Source organism: Erythrolamprus reginae, chromosome 4, assembly GCF_031021105.1.
Source record: "Erythrolamprus reginae isolate rEryReg1 chromosome 4, rEryReg1.hap1, whole genome shotgun sequence".
Lineage (NCBI taxonomy): Eukaryota > Metazoa > Chordata > Lepidosauria > Squamata > Dipsadidae > Erythrolamprus > Erythrolamprus reginae.
In genome coordinates this window covers 3,847,793-3,868,205 of record NC_091953.1, presented here as the reverse complement: position 1 = coordinate 3,868,205, position 20,413 = coordinate 3,847,793, and the positions used below count along the sequence as shown (strand labels likewise).

Here is a 20,413-nt window from a genome sequence, read left to right as displayed (position 1 = left end):
AAAACAGGTAAAAACCCTTATTGTAAAAGCAAACATACACACAGACATACCATGCATAAAATTGTAAAGGCCTAGGGGGAAAGAGTATCTCAATTCCCCCATGCCTGGCGGCAGAGGTGGGTTTTAAGAAGTTTACAAAAGGCAAGGAGGGTGGGACCAATTCTAATCTCAGGGGGGAGTTGGTTCCAGAGGGCCGGGGTCACCACAGAGAAGGCTCTTCCCCTGGGTCCCGCCAAGCGACATTGTTTAGTTGACTGGACCCAGAGAAGACCCACTCTGTGGGACCTAACTGGTCGCTGGGATTCGTGCGGCAGAAGGCGGTCCCGGAGGTATTCTGGTCTGATGCCATGAGGGGCTTTATAGGTCATAACCAACACTTTTAATTGTGACCGGAAATTGATCGGCAACCAATGCAGACTATGGAGTGTTGGTGTAACATGGGCATACCTTGGGAAGCCCATGATTGCTCTCGCAGCTGCATTCTGCATGACCTGAAGTTTCTGAACACTCTTCAAAGGTAGCCCCATGTAGAGAGCATTACAGTAGTCAAACCTCGAGGTGATGAGGGCATGAGTAACTGTGAGCAGTGACTCCCGGTCCAAAAGGGTCGCAACTGGTGCACCAGGCGAACCTGGGCAAACGTCCCTCTCGCCACTGCCGAAAGATGGTGTTCCAATGTCAGCTGTGGATCGAGGAGGACGCCCAAGTTGCGAACTCTCTCTGAGGGGGTCAGTAGTTCCCCCCCCCACAGGGTGATGGACGGGCAGATGGAATTGTCCTTGGGAGGCAAGACCCACAGCCACTCCGTCTTATCAGGGTTGAGTTTGAGTCTGTTGACACCCATCCAGGCCCCAACAGCCTCCAGGCACTGGCACATCACTGTATTCCAAGACCACCTGTGAAAAACGAATTTCCGTGAAGTAGAGGAAAGATATTTTTTAATGTATTTAACGAGTATTTGGACTTTTAAAACCCACCCTCTACATTAAACAGTCGTTCTATAATGTTTCTCAGCTGGAACTACATGTGATATCCTACCAGTTTCTTTTATAGAGTACAGTAGTACTGTAGACAAATTTTATGAATTTTAATGGATTTTAAGGCCCCTTTGAAAACCCGTGAAGTAGCAAATCCGCGAAAGATGAACTGCGACGTAGCGAGGGATTACTGTAATAGAATAATAGAATTCAAAATAGAATAGAATATAGAATCAAATCGAATCAGAATTGGAAGGGACCTTGGAGGTCTTCTAGTCCAACCCCCTGCTTAGACAGGAAACCTTACACCACTTCAAGGAGAATGTTCTTTCTGCACCAACTCAGGAAGCTCAAACTGCCCAAGGAGCTGCTGATCCATTTCTACAGAGGAATCACTGAGTCTGTCATCTGCACCTCTGTAACTCTCTGGTTCGGTTCTGCAACCCAAAAAACCCGACACAGACTTCAGAGGAGAATCAGAACTGCAGAGAAAACAAGGGCTGCTAGCCTGCCTTCCATTGAGGACCTGTAGACTGCACGAGTAAAAAAATTGATAGATAGATAGATAGATAGATAGATAGATAGATAGATAGATAGATAGATAGATAGGATAGATAAGATAGATAAGATAGATAGATAATATACCCCAAAATAAGACTTCCTGTAATATTTTGAGTGCATGACATAAGCGCTTATTTCAGGCTTAAAAAAAATATAAGGCAGGTTCTTATTTGCAGGAAACATATTTGCTTGCGTGTGTGTATGCATGTATGTGTGTGTGTGTGTGTGTGTACAGTGTTCCCTCGATTTTTGCGGGTTCAAACTTCGCAAAAAGTCTATACCACGGTTTTTCAAAAATATTAATTAAAAAATACTTTGCGGGTTTTTTCCCTATACCACGGTTTTTCCCGCCCGATGACGTCATATGTCATCACCAAACTTTCATCCGACTTTAATAAATATTTTTTTAAATAAACTTTAATAAATAAACATGGTGAGTAATGATCTAAATGGTTGCTAAGGGAATGGGAAATTGCAATTTAGGGGTTTAAAGTGTGAAGGGAAGGCTTGTGATACTCTTCATAGCCAAAAATAGTGTATTTACTTCCGCATCTCTACTTCGCGGAAATTCGACTTTCGCGGGCGGTCTCGGAACGCATCCCCCGTGAAAATCGAGGGAACACTGTATGTGTATATATAGTTGAAACACTGCTTAAAAGGATGTAACTGTTCTGACTGTTGGCCAATATTCATAAAATTGCTTTTTTAAATTATTGCACCAGGTTTTTTTATACTGGGGAATGAAGAAGATCAATTCATTCCCCCTTTTGTAAAGGAAACAGTTATCGCTTTCCTCAAAATAACACCTCCCCTGATATTTATTTATTTATTTTATTATTTATTGTTTGGACTTCTATGCCACCCGTCTCCATAGACTCGGGGCGGCTTAGAAAGCAGGAACAATACAAAAAGATGTGAGAAACCCATTAGTTAAAACTAATATAAATTTTATCTAAAACCCCAATTATTAAAAAAACCCCAATCATTCACATTCATTCCATTTCCACTCTTATATTTATGGCCGGCACAGAGTCAGTGTTCAACTGCCCCAAGCCTGCTGGCAAGACCAGGAGGGTGGGGGCGGTACAAATCTCTGGGGAGAGTTGATTCCAAAGGGCCGGGGCTGCCACAGAGAAGGCTCTACTCTAGGTCCCGCCAGCTGACGGGACCTGGAGAAGGCCAACTCTATGGGACCTGACCGGTAGCTGAGATGCATGAGGCAGAAGACGGTCCCATAAGTAACCTGGTTCTAACCTGGTTATTTATTTTTTTGCATATGTGTGTATGTGTACACACACACACACACACACACACACACATATATATTTGTTGTGAGGGTATAGGTAGATGAACAGCCACAACAAGGCCAAAATAGATCTATACTAGTATCCCTTCATTTTCAAATTCAGCAAAAATATGTTGCATATATGTGTGTGTGTAACATATTTTTGCTGAATTGAAAATGAAGGTTCTGGTCACCGCACCTCAAGAAGGATAGAATGGAACTGGAAAAGGTGCAAAAAAAAGGGCAACAAGAATGACCAAGGAAATGGAGCCCCTCCCTTATGAAACCAGGTTGCAACGCCTTGGTCTCTTCAGCCTTGAAAGACGGCGTTGAAGGGGTGACTTGATCAAAGGGTATAAAATCATGCATGGGATAGAAAAGGTGGATAGAGAAAAATTATTTTCTCTATCACACAATACTAGGACGAGGGGGCCCTCCCTAAAGCTCACAAGTAAGAAAGAGAGGACAAATCAAGGGAAATATTTCTTCACCCAGAGGGTCCGTGGTTGATGGGATTCACTTCCAGAAGAGGTGTGACAGCTGTCAGCCTGGAGAGCTTCAAGGCAGGATGAGACAGATTCATGGAGGCCAAGTGTATAGGTGGTTATGGAAACGGATGTCCATGTGCCGCCTCTATGTTGGTTGAGGCAGGCAGGATTCCCTTGAGTCCCATTTGTTGGGGGTCAAGGGAAAGGGAGGGTCTTGCCTTCTCTTTCTGCTCAAGATTCCCATGGACTATTGGTGGGCCACTGTGGGATACAGAATGCTGGACTCGATGGGCTTTGGCCTGATTCAGCAGGGCTGTTCTTATGTTCTAAGGTTGTGTATGTGTGTGTAAATTTTTAAAAATGTTATTACATTTCTAATCTACAAAAGCAAATATATATATATACGTACACACTGTTTCCCCCAAAATAAGACCTCCCCTGATAATAGGCCCCCTTAGGCTTTGAGTGCATGGCAATAAGGCCAAGCGTTTATTTCAGGGTTCAAAAAAAATATAAGGCAGGGTCTAATATTTTCTGGGAAAACATGGTAAGTATCTTGTCTACTGCTGTGCCCGCTGAAGTCATTCCAAGCTTCTCTGCTCTCCCTGTCATTCATTTATGTTTTTTTAACTTAGCAACACATAGCCTAATTGTAGGAGAAGAGAAATGTGTCTCCCTCCTTTTAGTTGAATAGGCTGTAAAGTCACATGCAGGAAGAGGGAGATTATGATCCCGCTATATAGAGTGCTGGTGAGACCACATTTGGAATACTGTGTGCAGTTCTGGAGACCTCACCTACAAAAAGATATTGACAAAATTGAACGGGTCCAAAGACGGGCTACAAGAATGGTGGAAGGTCTTAAGCATAAAACCTATCAGGAAAGACTTCATGAACTCCATCTGTATAGTCTGGAGGACAGAAGGAAAAGGGGGGACATGATCGAAACATTTAAATATGTTAAAGGGTTAAATACAGTCCAGGAGGGAAGTGTTTTTAATAGGAAAGTGAACACAAGAACAAGGGGACACAATCTGAAGTTAGTTGGGGGAATGATCAAAGGCAACATGAGGAAATATTATTTTACTGAAAGAGTAGTAGATCCTTGGAACAAACTTCCAGCAGACGTGGTTGGTAAATCCACAGTAACTGAATTGAAACATGCCTGGGATAAACATAGATCCATCCTAAGATAAAATACAGGAGATAGTATAAGGGCAGACTAGATGGACCATGAGGTCTTTTTCTGCCGTCAGTCTTCTATGTTTCTATGTTTCTAATGCTGTTGATGCCTTGTTGTTTTGGTTTCGTTTCTGCAGGGAACACTGTTAGCAACTTGATTTTCATCCTCCCTCCCATCTACGGTGCAATTCAGAGTTACAAAGATGGCCTTGAGAAACGCTACATCCTGGCTTACTTGTGTGTCACAGGTACGTGAGCCTCTCTTCCATTCTATGACGCGGTCCGACCGAATGGTTTTTCTCCGGCTTCAGTGGGATTCCCTAGTTTGAATGCCCGGCCTGTGTGCCACACAAAATAGAGCTGGAATAATGTGGCATTGTTAAAACTTTTAGCCTTTTAGGACGGGAGGCTGAGTCAACCTTGAACTGGTGGGGAGATTTGAACTGCTGAAATACAGCCAGCAGTCAACACAAGCAGCTTGCAGTACTGCACTCTAACCACTGTGCCAACAAGGGTCATAAAAGAAAAAAAGCCCAGGGGAAAAATTTGAGGGGCAAAAAATTTACATATATATATGTGTGTGTGTGTGTGTGTGTGTATGTGTCACATGTTTTTTTGCTGAATTTGAAAATTAAGGGAGACTAGGATAAATCTATTTCGGCCTTATTTTGGCCTCATCAGCTAGTCATACCCACTGGGACTTGAACCTGCAACCTTTGTCTTGTAAGGTAGAGAATTACCCTCTAGGCTACAGTGTTCAATCCCTTCAGCTCTGTACCAGGTAAGGGTTACATATTTTTGTGTCGAATCACCCTGGTGTATTGAAGGAACATCACAGCTCCTTATTTGCCTCTCGGCTCAACCCAGGGCCATTTCCAGGGCAGTTAATTTTATTGATAGCCAACAATTCTATCTATATATGTGTCACATGTTTTTTGCTGAATTTGAAAATTAAGGGAGACTATGATAGATCTATTTCGGCCTTATTTTGGCCAATATATATATATTAATATACACGTATATATTAAATATATATATATATTAATATATATATATATTATATATATATTAATATATATATATATATATTAAAAAGATGGCAGCAGCCACCGACCAAACCGGTTCCATGACATCATGATGACATCATCAGTGGGTCACTACCGGTTTGCCCAAACTGGGAGAAACCCACCTCTGGTTCAGACCCTTAACTTGGTGCCTGTACAGATACTCAAACAAATGGGGCGCCCAGATACCTCTGAACAGAGTACAGCTAGTCCTTGACTTACAACAAACTTAACAAGGGCACCGAAGAATGTGGCTTAGGCCCATTTTTCCATACTTAACAACCATTGCATCATCCTCGTGGTCACGTGAGTGACATTCGGATGCTTGACAGTTGGTTACTGTTTTATGATGGTTGCAGAGTTCCTGGAGAGTGGGGGGGTCCAAATTCATTTAACAACCAGTTGACTCACCTAATAACTGCAGTGGTCCCCTTAACGACCGTGGCAAGAAAAGGTCCTAAAATAGGGCAAAACCCATTTGACAAATGTGTCACTTAAGAATGGAAAATTTTGGGCTCGGTTGCGGTTGTAAGTCGAGGACCAGTTGTAATTTCCTGGACTCCATATCACAGAGACTTACTGTCTATGAAATTACAAATTCCGAAAAGCGGTTATAAGTCATTTAAAAAAAAATCTTATTAACTTTGAACAGTCACTAAATCAACTGTTGTAAGTCGAGGGCTACCTGCCTACCTCTTTTTATTCTTTGTAAGATACAGACACCCATACACACCCTCTCTGAGACATCTTATTGGTGAGCAGGGGTGATATACGATACATAAATTAAGAGGGAAAAAAGGAGTGGGGGGTAAACGTGTCAACGTGTCAAAAGCAATAGTTGTGTTTGAAATCCCTCTCTCAGTCTTTTCTCACTTGGCTTTCAGCTGTGGGCCTGGGCTCCTGGTGCTTCCACATGACCCTGAAGTATGAGATGCAGGTGAGTAGCCCTTGAACTACTTACATGGGGCAGTGCATCCAGGAAATTAAAAGACGCTTTCTCCTGGGGAGGAGAGCCATGGCAAAGCTAGACTGCATACTCAAATGCAGAGACATCACCCTGCCAACATAAGTGCGTATAGTCAAGGCGATGTGGTTTTCACAGTTGCAATGTGTAGCTGTGAAAGTTGGACCACAAGGAAGGCTGAGCGCCAAAGAACGATGATACTGCGCTAACGGCAGAAAGTGAAGAGGAACGAAAGAGCCTCTTCATGTGGGGGAAGGAGGAGAGTGCAGAAGTTGGCTTGAAACTCAACATTAAGAAAATGTAAGATCGTGGCATCCAGCCCTCTCAATTCCTTGTAAATAGATGGGGAAGAAATGGAGATTTTATTTTCCTGGGCTCCAAGATCAATAGCGTTTAGGCATACAGTGATACCTCGTCTTATGAACTCCTCTTCATACGAACTTTTTGTGATACAAAACCGGTGCTTAAGATTTTTTTGCCTCTTCTTCCGAACTATTTTCACCTTCCGAGCCTGAGCCTGAGCCGCTGGGATGCCCCGCCTCCAGACCTCCGTTGTCAGCCGAAGCGCTGGGATTCCCCTGAGGTTCCCCTCGCTGGGATTCCAATCAGCGCCGGCAAAAATAAAAAGGTAGGGTTTCCCAGCGAGGGGAACCTCAGGGGAATCCGCATGCTTCGGCTGGCAACGGAAGTCCGGAGGTAGGGTTTCCCAGCGAGTGGAGCCTCAGGGGAATCCCCGTGCTTCGGCTGACAATGGAAATCTTACGAACTTTTCATCTTATGAACCTGGTCACGGAAGGAATTAGGTTCGTAAGACGAGGTATCACTGTATATACCGCCTCACAGTGCTTTACAGCCCTCTCTAAGCGGTTTTACAGAGTCAGCATATATTGCCCCCAACAATCTAGGTCTTCATTTTATTCACCTCGGAAGGAGGAGTCAACCTTGAGCCTGGTGGGATTCGATCTGCCAAACTATTGGCAGCTGGTGATCAGCAGAAGTAGACTGCAGTACTGCACTCTAACCACTGCACCACCGTGGCTCTTGGCTGTAGTCCCCATCACCGCAGATGGGGACTACAGCCAATAAATTAAAAGGCAATTGTTCCTAGGGAGGAAAGCTTTGACAAAGCTGGACAGCAAACAGAAAAGCAGAGGCATCACCCTGCCAACAGAAATGTTGTACAGTGATACCTCGTCTTACAAACGCCTCATCATACAAACTTTTCGAGATACAAACCCGGGGTTTAAGATTGTTTTGCCTCTTCTTACAAACTATTTTCACCTTACAAACCCACTGCCGCCGCTGGGATGGCCCGCCTCCGGACTTCCGTTGCTAGCGAAGCACCTGTGCTTTAATAAGCACAGTCCAAAGGTGGGGTTTCCCAGTGAGGGGAGCCTCAATGAAATCGCAGCATCGCAAAAACACAGAGGTCCGGAGGTGGGGTTTCAAGGACTTCGGTGTTTTTGCGATGCTGCGATTTCACTGATGCGCCCTTCGCTGGGAAACCCCACCTCTGGACCTCCATTGCCAGGGAAGTGCTCATTTTTGCGATGCTGGGATTCCCCTGCAGCTTCGAAAAAACACAGAAGTCCAGAGGTGGGGTTTCCCATGGAGGGGAGCCTCAAGGGAATCCCAGCAGCGCAAAAACGGGCACTTCGGCTGGGAAAAGGGGTGAATTTTGGGCTTGCACACGTTAATTGATTTTCCATTGATTCCTATGGGGAACATTGTTTTGTCTTACAAACTTTTCACCTTAAGAACTTCATCCCGGAACCAATTAAGTTTGTAAGACAAGATATCACTATACAGGTATAGTCAAGGCTGTGGTTTTCCCAGTTGCAATGGACGGCTGTGAAAGTTGGACTTGGACCATAAGGAAAGCTGAGCGCCAAAGCATGGAGGACTTTGAACTCTGGTGCTGGAGAAGACTCCTGCGAGTCCCTTGGACTGCAAGGCAATCCAAGCGGTCAGTCCCAGAGGAGGTCAACCCTGACTGCTCTTCAGAAGGCCGGATCCTGAAGAGGAAAAGCAAATACTTTGGCCTCCCTAGAGAAGAGCCCAATGCTGGGAAAGATTGAGGGCCAAATAAGAAGGGGATGGCAGAGAATGTGTGAGGAACAGTTGTTAAGTCACTTTTTTCCCTTGTGTTGTTGTAACTTTGAATGGTTGTAAATTGAAGCTGCAGCAGAGCATGGCCAGAGTGTGTTATCAAAATGGTTGTGATGTTCTTACCCCTACAAGTAGTTACACCATTGACGCAATACTGCATTCAATTCAAAGTATCGTTTCCCGGCCCAGCGAATTGACAAATCTTAGTGACCCAATTGCCAAAACCCAGTTTCAGAGCTGCTCACAATTCTAAGGGAGCACTCGACGGTTGTGGTGGTAAAACAGCTTAACTGGATTTTTAAAAATAACATTAATTCCCTTGCACAACTGCCCTCCGATTTAAAGTATGGAAAACTTTGGGTCCATCTCCTTTGCATCTTCTGATTTCTGGCAGTCTCAAAATGAGTGAGCAGTGTGGTCGGGCAGTAGGAAAAGCAAGTAGGATGCTTGGCTGCATAGCTAGAGGTATAACAAGCAGGAAGAGGGAGTTTGTGATCCCCTTATATAGAGCACTGGTGAGACCACATTTGGAATAATACTGTGTTCAGTTCTGGAGACCTCACCTACAAAAAGATATTGACAAAATTGAACGGGTCCAAAGCCGGGCTACAAGAATGGTGGAAGGTCTTAAGCATAAAACGTATCAGGAAAGACTTCATGAACTCCATCTGTATAGTCTGGAGGACAGAAGGAAAAGGGGGGACATGATCGAAACATTTAAATATGTTAAAGGGTTAAATAAGGTTCAGGAGGGAAGTGTTTTTAATAGGAAAGTGAACACAAGAACAAGGGGACACAATCTGAAGTTAGTTGGGGGAATGATCAAAGGCAACGTGAGGAAATATTATTTTACTGAAAGAGTAGTAGATGCTTGGAACCAACTTCCAGCAGACGTGGTTGGTAAATCCACAGTCACTGAATTTAAACATGCCTGGGATAAACATAGATCCACCGTAAGATAAAATACAGGAAATAGTGTAAGGGCAGTCTAGATGGACCATGAGGTCTTTTTCTGCCGTCAGACTTCTATGTTTCTCCATTACAATTCTTAGCCCCCCCCCCCCCTCTCCTAAAAAAAAATAAATGTAATTTTCACTAAAAGTTGCCTTGCTCTGAATACTTTGTGCATTTTTGCCATCTTGGGTGCTGCTATCTTTCTTTGAGTCTTTTCTGTAAGCATCCATTTATTTATTTAATTTTTATTTTTTGCAGCTATTGGACGAGCTGCCCATGATCTACAGTTGTTGCGTTTTTGTCTACTGCTTGTAAGTATCATTGGTTTCTCTTTCATAAATAATTAACAGTGAAGAGTTCCTCGCAGACTTAACCTTTATCTCACTCAGACAGACATGGGTGCTGAAACAGCTGTTGGAGAGATACAGTGGTGCATTTGCAGGAAGGGACTAGAACTCTCCATCCCCACGTACTTTGCCCAGTCGCCCAAGCGGCTTTCATGGCTAAGGCAAAACTAGAACTCCCCATCTCCTGGTGGTTGGCTCAGAGTCACCCATCCAGCTTCCATGGCACGATTTTCACAGAACTACAACTCATCACCTCCTAGTGATTGACCCAAACTTACCCAAGCTGTCTTTCATAGTTAAGTTAAGGGCTAGAAATTACTATGATTCGCCCAAAGTCACCCAGGCAACTTTCATGCCTAAGGTGAGACTAGAATTCACCTTCTCTTGATTGGCGCCTAATTTTAGGCAAGGCGGTGGGGATTCTTGGAAACTACTATTGTCTGTAACTTGTATGTCAATAAAGAAATCAGATACTGCGCACAAAACGTATTTTTCAGTTGGTTATTTTTTAAAATAATTTTTAGCCTTCACATTTTTTAAAAGATTGAAACTTCCTGGAAAGAGAAGTGGCTAGGGGGTTGAATGCCATTGCTCGACATTGAGAGAAAAAATAAGCATCATTTTCCCCTGCCCAGTCACTCTCAAACAAAGTCTTTTTTCCCCCTTTAAACCTGTTGAAACAACTTTCTCCCCCTCCGCCCCCCCAACACAAAATAAGCTGATTATGAGTTTTCTTGGTATTAAATTTATCAAAAGGTGATTAAAATCGGTGCTCTTGTAGGATAGGATAGGATAGGATAGGATATAGAATTAATAGAATAGAAAAGAAAAGAAAATAGAATAGAACATTGATTAGAATTCTTTATTGGACACACAGGAATTTGTCTTTGGTGCAGATGCTCTCTGTACATAAAAGAAAAGAGACATTTCTCAAGAATCCTGAAGCACAACACTTAATGATTGTCATAGGGGTCAAATAAGCAATGAGGAAACAATATTAATAAAAGTATTAAGGATACAAGCAACAAGTTACAGTCATACAGTCCTAAGTGGGAGGAGATTGGTGATAGGAATGATGAGAAAAAACTAATAACAGTAGTGCAGACTTAATAAATAGTTTAACAGTGTTGAGGGAATTATTTGTTTAGCAGAGTGATGGCATTTGGGGAAAAAAACTGTTCTTGTAACAATTCATGAGAGCTGCAAACCTCTTAATGTGCTTTGAACGTTTGATTTTATCCCATTTTACTTTCTCTCCTCTTAGCTATACTAAAATGTGCAACAACTCTCAGGTTTTCCTTTTATAACACTAGTTAACATAAGAAGCAGGGAGATTTTCCTCGCAAGGCAGTACTTTTGCTAATGTGAAACCATTTTGTTCTTGGTATATATCCCACGCCTCTTGCTTTATTATTACATGGATCTAATTTTAGAGGAGGGGAAAAAGAAACACACAGCATTCTTTCGTTATGAGTAGAAAGAGTATTCTTTTTAAGAATGACTAAAATAGGGTATGCCTCGGATCGAAACAAGTTTGACAAGTTTGCAATCCAGGTTCACTGAAGGTGAAAACAAAATGGAAACACGGGGATAGATTCCGATGCCCTTCATTTGGGAAAGGTACAATCTGGTGGGGGGGGGTTTCTCCCCCTTTTCCCAGTTACCATGGCTTTGAAAATTTATCAGATTTTCTGCAGAATCCTAGAACTCAATCTGTATAGTCTGGAGGACAGAAGGAAAAGGGGGGACATGATCGAAACATTTAAATATGTTAAAGGGTTAAATAAGGTCCAGGAGGGAAGTGTTTTTAATAGGAAAGTGAACACAAGAACAAGGGGACACAATCTGAAGTTAGTTGGGGGAAAGATCAAAGGCAACATGAGAAAATATTATTTTACTGAAAGAGTAGTAGATCCTTGGAACAAACTTCCAGCAGACGTGGTTGGTAAATCCACAGTAACTGAATTTAAACATGCCTGGGATAAACATATATCCATCCTAAGATAAAATACAGGAAATAGTATAAGGGCAGACTAGATGGACCATGAGGTCTTTTTCTGCCTTCAGACTTCTATGTTTCTATGTTTCTATCTCAGCCACTTCCCATAACCTCGAAGTCTGCCTTCTAATCTTTCGTAATTTTAATCAGGTTTTTTTCATTTTTTTCATATTTCTTTTGCATAACGCAATACAAAACACACACAAACATAAAACATATACTGTATTGGGGTTCTTTACAACCCCTCTCCTAGCAAACGCTGTTTCGGAACTTTAAGCAAATTAACAAAGACGTATGCATTTACTACCTTTCCCTAACAATTTTGGCATGCCTTTCTTATACATATTAAAATTCATTAGCATGAAATACTTATACCATTCTCTATTTACCTATTTATATTATAATACATCATTTACATTATTACTTCACTTTTATACTGCTTTTCCATTTCCATATGATTTAATTTCATGTGTTGTTTCTTGTAATTTTAACTTTAAACAGTTTTTATGTGCCTACGTATTATGATAATGTAAGCCTCCCAGATCCACTTAAACAACACCAGATGGGTGGCCTATAAAATTAATGAATAATAATAATAATAATAATAATTCCACATCGGCAGAAACTTACAATAAGATCCTTTTTACCATCCGGATCCTACACTCTGCAGAGAATTTACAAGTGCACCAATGGGTTTTGTTGCTCCCGTTCAAAAGCTCGAGGACAAATTGAGTGTGGAGGCTTTATTTTGTCTTCTTTTTGCATCCTTAATCCTTCTTCATATTCGTTTCAGGTATGAATGCTTCAAGTACAAGAAAACAATCAACTACCCTCTTCTTTTTCTACTACTAGCCTACAGCATTGGCGTCAGCATAGTAAGCGAGATTGATCTTACCTAAAATTTAACATAATTTTTGGAGTATAAGAAGCACCGGAGCATAAGGCACACCTTAGTTTTGGGGGAGGAAAATCTACCTACCAGGTATTCATCTGGCTAGCATCCTTAGTCTGATCAGCTCCAGCACATTATTTTAAACCCTAGTTAGGGCTGGGAAAAAACCTTATTTGGAGCAAGCAGCGATGAAAACAAGCTTGCAAAGACCTTAGGGTTGGAAAAAACATTCTTTGGAGGGAGGAGCAATGGAAGAAAGCCTGCAGAGCGGGAAGAGCAGGGAAGACCGTTACCGCCTCGTTAAGGCTGGAGGGAAAAGCTTTGGAAGCTACAAAATGAAATGGGAAATATATTTTATCAAAATGAACAAAAGAAAAATATAATTTATGACTTCTCTTAAAAAAAGACTATATAAAAAGGATGATTGTAGTACAGAAGATAAAATACAACAAAATTTTAAGAAAGCTGAATTCCCCAAAATTCCAGAGGAGATTAAAAAAAATATGCTGAACGAAATATTAGAATGTCAGAATTAACAGACGCAGTTTAAAAAATCAGAAAAACAATAAAACCCCAGGTCCTGACGGGTTACTATCGGAACTGTATAAAGGAGTACAGGATTAAGAGAAGCAAAGACACCAGATTCGTGGGCGGAGATGAATATCACTCGTAAATATGAACCATTTGCCAAGCATCCGAATTCGGATCAGGTGACTCTGGCCGCAGTGGCGATGGGAAAGTGGTCATAAGCTCCCTTTTTTCCAGCACCATCATAACTTTCCGGAGTCTCCGGAGAGGGGCGGCATACAAATCCAATAAATCAAATCAAATCAAATCAAACTTTAAATGGTCACTAAATGAGCATTTGTGTGTGTTTTTTATTGCAGCAATGGTGAACTTTCCCAACTGAGAAACACCTGCAGCTTTGCTACTCGATGTCTTCAACTTTTCAGTTGGGTGGACCTCAACTCCCAGAATTTTCCAGCAAGTCACAGCGGGCTGGAGAATTCTGGGAGTTTAAGTCCACCCAGCTTAAAATTGGGAAAAAAACCAACACACCCTGATCCAGAGTCTGTAGGAAGGGAGTCCTCACTTTGCAAAGGTTGGGCTAAACCAGGATCCCTCCCATTCCATCCCTCTCGGACATCTTCCAGATTAACTGGTTTTTGCTTTCAGTACTATTAACCAAATTATAAGATTTTAATAGCTGCCTTCACAGAGCTTGTTTCATTTGAACTGTGATTAATTTGGGGTGTGTATCTATGTGTGTGGCTTAATGCATCAGGCTAACTCAGTCTCTTAAGTTAAATGATGAACTTGTTCAACTTTTGATTAAAGACAGAAAATGAATGACTCAGTAAATTTATTTATTTGTTTCTTCAACACTCCGTGGCTTGCATTGGCTGCCGATCAGATTCCGGTCACAATTGGTCATGACCTTTAAAGCCCTACATGGCATTGGACCTGATTACCTCCGGAACCGCCTGCTACTGCACGAATCCCAACGACCGATAAGGTCCCACAGAGTTGGCCTTCTCCGGGTCCCGTCGACTTAACAATGTCGTGTGGCGGGCCCCAGGGGAAGAGCCCTCTGGAACCAACTCCCCCCAGAGATTAGAATTGCCCCCACCCTCCCTGTCTTTCATAAACTACTCAAGACTCATTTATACTGCCAGGCATGGGGGAGTTAAGATATTCCTTCCCCCTAGGCCATTACAAGTTATGCATGGTATGTTTGTGTGTATGTTTGGTTTTTATAAATAAGGGTTTTTAGCTGTTTTATTATGGGATTGTCACATGCTGTTTTTATCATTGTTGTTAGCCGCCCCGAGTCTACGGAGAGGGGCGGCATACAAATCCAATAAATTATTATTATTATTATTATTATTATTATTATTATTATTATTAATTGTTTATTAATTGGACTTTTATGCCGCCCCTGTCCGAGGACTCGGGGCGGCTCACAATGTATAATAAAACAATGCATAACTTCCTAAAACCAATTAACTAAATATAAAATCTAAAAAAAAAAACCCAAATCATAAAAAAACAGTCATTACCATTCAATCAACTTTCATTCACACATTCATCAGCCAGGGGGCAAGGATCTAATCGTCCCAAGCTTGGCTGCATAAATGAGTCTTAAGACTCTTGCGGAAAACAAGGAGGGTGGGGGCAGTACGAATCTCCAGGGGGAGCTGATTCCAAAGGGCTGGGGCCCCCACAGAGAAGGCTCTTCTCTTAGGTGCCGCCAAACGACATTGTCTAGTTGACGGGACCTGGAGAAGGCCAACTCTGTGTGACCTAATGGGTCGCTGGGACTCATGTAGCACAAGGCGGTCTCGGAGGTATATAGCGTAGCATCAATCTGGCCAGCGAACATCTAGGTATCGTCCTAGCAAATCGCCACCCAGAGCCCAGCAGGAATTGGGCGGCTTATAAATCAATTAAATTAAATTAAATTATTAAATTAAATTATTAAATTAAATTAAATTAAATTAAATTGGGAAGGGGGGAAGTAAGAAGAGGAAAAGGGAGTAAAATGTGGTCCAAGTAATGCAAAATGCAGTTGAGCTTCTTTGTAGCTTAGTGCCCTCCCAAGCCATATTTCTCAATCTTGAAGATATATATGGACTTCAACTCCCAGAATTTAGGCAGGGGGTTGGACTAGATGACCTCCAAGGACCCTTCCAGTACTGTTAATCTGTTAAATCTGTTTCAGTTCTCCAGCCAGCAAGGAGATCATTGGTCTAAACCAGGGGTGTTGAACTTGATTTCATTCATTGAGGGCCGCGTCGGGGTTGTGGTTTGAGCTCAGGGACCACAACCCCGACGCAACCCTCAATGAATGAAATCGAGTTCGACACCCCTGGTTTAGACCAATGGTCTCCTTGCTGGCTGGAGAACTGAAACAGATTTAACAGATTAACAGTATTGGAAGGGTCCAGGCTGGTGGGCGTGGCTGGGGTGGGCGTGGACATCCTGCATCCCCCTCCCAGCAAAAAATGGAGTTTGGGGCTCCGTTTTCATAAGCAAAGGGCTGCAGGAAGCCATCGTAGCCAAAAATGGAGGCCAAGGATCCTGCATGAAGCCCTCCTGATCTCTGTGTTTGCCAGCAGAGGCACCACAAGCTGGTCCTTCGCTGTTTCCAGGTGGCCCCATGGTCCCAGATCTAAGTACCCTTTGGACCAGATGTGGCCCTTGGCCTTTGAGTTTGACACTCCTGATCTAATCAGTGTTTCTCAACCTTAGTAACTTGAAGATATATGGACAAATCTCCCAGAATTCCCCAGCTAACATGTGGTCCACGCATCTTTTAAGTTGCCGGGCTTAAGAAACGGGGTCCAGCCAGCATAGCTTAGAATATTTTAGACTAAAATATCAAGATAGAGAGAACAGAGTAGAGTAGAATAGCATAGCATAGAATAGAATAGGACAGAATAGAATAGACTAACACTAAATGAAATAAAATAATATTGCTGCAGTTCATCATATAGGAAAACATCCATGACTTTCCTCCAATTGTTTATCCATCAGTCCAAAGCAGATGATAATGTCTTGTGTTTGCTTTTTTGCAGGTATACCTAAACTGGAAACAGCCTGTATTCCACCAGGTAATTGTTTCTTTCTTTCTGTTTCAATTTAGGAAATGTTATTGACGTGTCCATTTTCCCTCCTTCATTTCCTAATCTGGTCAATGTAGATGTAGAAACATAGAAGTCTGACGGCAGAAAAAGACCTCATGGTCCATCTAGTCTTCCCTTATACTATTTTCTGTATTTTATCTTAGGATGGATATATGTTTATCCCAGGCATGTTTACATTCAGTGACTGTGGATTTATCTACCACGTCTGCTGGAAGTTTGTTCCAAGGATCTACTACTCTTTCAGTAAAATACTATTTTCTCATGTTGCTTTTGATCTTTCCCCCAACTAACTTCAGATTGTGTCCCCTTGTTCTTGTGTTCACTTTCCTATTAAAAACGCTTCCCTCCTGGACCTTATTTAACCCTTTAACATATTTAAATGTTTCGATCATGTCCCCCCTTTTCCTTCTGTCCTCCAGACTATACAGATGGAGTTCATGAACTCTTTCCTGATACGTTTTATGCTTAAGACCTTCCACCATTTTTGTAGCCCGTCTTTGGACCCGTTCAATTTTGTCAATATTTGTCAATATAGAATAAAATAGACTTCCTAATTGGCCAAGTGTGATTGAACACCCAAGAAATTTGCTTTTGGTGCAGATGCTCTCAGTTTACATAAAAGAAAAGATACATTTGTTGAGAATCATGGAGTAAAATACTTAGTGATTGTCACAGTGTACAAATACACACACACTGCTCAAAAAAATAAAGAGAATACTTAAACAACACAATATAACTCCAAGTAAATCAAACTTTGTGAAATCAAACTGTCCACTTAAGAAGCAACACTGATTGACAATCAATTTCAGATGCTGTTATGTACATTCAACTTTGTACAGAACAAAGTATTCAATAATAATAATAAATAATAATAATAATAATTTTTTAGATTTGTATGCCGCCCCTCTCTGCAGACTTGGCGGCTCACAGCAACAATAATAACAATATAACAAATTAATATTTAAAAACATCTAAAACCCATCATTAAAACTATACAACACAAGCATACCGTACATAAATGAGAATAGAGTGGTACCTCGTGATACGAACCCCTCGTGATACGAACCCAGGGTTCAGAAATTTTTTGTCTCTTCTTATGAACTTTTTTCGGCTTACGAACCCACCGCAGATTGCAAAATGGCGCTCCGCTGGGCGCCGCCGCCCAGCTGTCACCTTTTAAAACAGCCGGGGGGCTTCTCGGCGTTCTCCCGAACCCGAACTTTTTGGGTTCGGGTTCGGGAGGCCGCCGATAAGTGCTGCTGCCAGGCTGTCACCTTCTGAAACAGCTGGGGGGCTTCTCAGCGTTCTTCCGAATGCCGAACCCGAACCCAAACTTCCGGGTTCGGCGTTCGGGAGAACGCCGAGAAGCCCCCCAGCTGTTTCAGAAGGTGACAGCCCAGCAGCAGCACTTATCGGCGGCCTCCCGAACCCGAACCCAAAAAGTTCAGGTTTGGGTTCGAGAGAATGCCGAGAAGCCCCCCGGCTGTTTTAAAAGGTGACAGCTAGTCAGTGGTGGCCAGTGGAGCGCCATTTTGCGATTTTTTTTTTCTTTTTCCACGCATTGATCGCTTTTACATTGTTTCCTATGGGAAACAATGTTTAGTCTTACGAACTTTTCGCCTTACAAACCTACTTCCGGAACCAATTAAGTTCGTAAGACGAGGTATTACTGTATTTCATTCATTCAGATCTAGGATGCGTTCTTTGAGTGTTCCCTTTATTTTTTTGAGCAGTATCTATCTATCTATCTATCTATCTATCTATCTATCTATCTATCTATCTATCTAATCTATCTATCTATCTATCTATCTAATCTATCTATCTATCTAATCTATCTATCTATCTAATCTATCTATCTATCTATCTAATCTATCTATCTATCTATCTATCTATCTATCTATCTATCTATCTATCTATCTATCTATCCTTGGATTTCTTAAACACCAAGACAACTAAGTGGTTAGAATTCTCCTTGGCCCTGTTTTCTTTTCCCGTCTGTTTGCCTCTCAATCAACTGCCTTCCCTTTTTTTAATTTCTGAATAAATCACTTTGCATGGGCAGAAAAGGGATGGGAACTTGTCTTTCAACACAATTTTTAAAATGGATTGGTATCCCACTGGGCTAATGCCCATATTAGCAAGTCTGGAATCCTCTTTGCCAAACAAAGCAGAGACTGGAAGGCTGCCCCTGCAGAAATAATTTGCATGGTTTAACACACAATTAAACTTTGCCCTCCCGGCATTAGTTGTTCCAGATATTGTGCTTGTAGTAAGCCCAATATAAATAACCCCTCAGGAAGTCTTGGGCCAAAACAACCCTCTTAATTATTAGCACCTATTTTGCAAGGGTTGGGTTTTGAAAGTCGATGCAGTCTGTCATTAGGTAACTGAGCCTTTTTGCCTTTGTTCGCTCGTGATGGGAGTTGTAGTCCAGCAGGTTTGAGGAGGGCGTTTCACTACGTAAACAGAGGGAGGCTGTATATTTCTTCTAAAGCCACGCAGGTGCCCTTTACCTTACAGCAGTGGTTCCCAAAGGGTTGTACGCTTACTACCCTGTTTCCCCGATAGTAAGACACCCCCGATTGTAAGACGTATCGGGGGTTTCAGGGGGGTCGGCTAATATAAGCCATACCCCGAAAGTAAGACATATGTCTTACTTTTGGGGAAACACGGGGGTATTGCCGGGGGGGGAGCCCGATGACGTCGCTTCCAAGCTCCCCGCGCGCCCCTCGCCTTCGCCTCGCCGCGGCGCCACCGCCTCTTCCCCGGCTTGGCAAAGCGAAGGACGGCGCTGGTCCGAAGCGAGCCGAGCAGGCGGCGGCTTGCAGCGAAGGTGCTCGTCCCAGCAACCGAGTCCTGCCGAGGCTTGGCTGCAAGCGGCCAGCGAGGCCGACCGGCTCCGAGGCGAGCGGCCGGAGCTGCGCCCTCCTTCGCCCGCCTCCTTTCCGGCAGGCAGGTGGGGCTGCCCAACTGCGCAGAGTGGCTCCTCCCCTCCAGACACACGCTTCCCCGACACGCGTCTGCGGCTCCACGCGTGCACGCCGCTTGGAGCCCTGAGGTTGAACTTGGAAAAGGGCTCACGAGGCTCCTGTCCCGCGGCTGCCCTTCTGGACTCTGGGGAGATGCCTTCGGGAACGCGACCCTTTCAATTTTTTTCCAATGTAAGACATACCCCGAAAGTAAGACATAGTGGGGCTTTTGGGGGTAAAAAGAAAGTAAGACACTGTCTTACTTTCGGGGAAACACGGGTACCAGGGGTACGGCAAGAATTTGGGGGTAGGTGGGTACGCGTTCAGAAAAAGTTCTGAAATGCATCTTGCCTTTTCCAACTTCATATTTATGTGAAGTTGCATTTTTCAGCATTTGTAGTCGGGGGGAAAAAGGGAACAGACTATTGGAGGTGGAACCGCATCTCAGGTTAAAATTAACAACCTGGGAACCAAATTATGACAATCTGTCATCTCAGCACAAACAATTTCATCCTTCTCATTGGTCCAAAGAAATGTTATTTATAATATAACTTTTATTTATATTTTATTATGAATAATTTTATTTTTCGTTTATTATCATTTTGTGTATGTACCAAAAAAAGGAATAAATAAATATATTTTGATTGTTATTAAAATACATCCATTTTTTTTTTTGACGAGGGGTACTAAGCGTTACGAAAATTATAGAAGAGGGACACATTTATTTATTTAATACTTACTTACTTACTTACTTACTTACTTACTTACTTACTTACTTACTTACTTACTTACTTACTTATTGGATTTGTATGCCACCCCTCTCCGTAGACTCGGGGCGGCTAACAACAGTAATAAAAAAACCAGCATGTAAATCCAATACTAAAACAACTAAAAAACCCTTATCTATAAAACCAAACATCCCTACAAACAAACATACCATGCGTAAATTGTAAAGGCCTAGGGGGAAAGAATATCTC

The 20,413-nt window shown here is 42.5% G+C and overlaps 1 protein-coding gene across 2 annotated transcripts in view; it reads left to right on the top strand.

The window, feature by feature from the left end:
• Positions 1 to 20,413, top strand: part of ACER3 (alkaline ceramidase 3) — a 57,497-nt gene that overhangs the window by 24,307 nt on the left and 12,777 nt on the right. For both annotated transcript variants that reach the window (XM_070749491.1, XM_070749492.1), the window contains exons 2-6: positions 4,629 to 4,739; positions 6,440 to 6,492; positions 9,841 to 9,893; positions 12,722 to 12,803; positions 16,399 to 16,434. In XM_070749491.1, the coding sequence (XP_070605592.1) occupies positions 4,629 to 4,739; positions 6,440 to 6,492; positions 9,841 to 9,893; positions 12,722 to 12,803; positions 16,399 to 16,434 (335 nt within the window). The remainder of the gene's footprint in view (positions 1 to 4,628; positions 4,740 to 6,439; positions 6,493 to 9,840; positions 9,894 to 12,721; positions 12,804 to 16,398; positions 16,435 to 20,413) is intronic.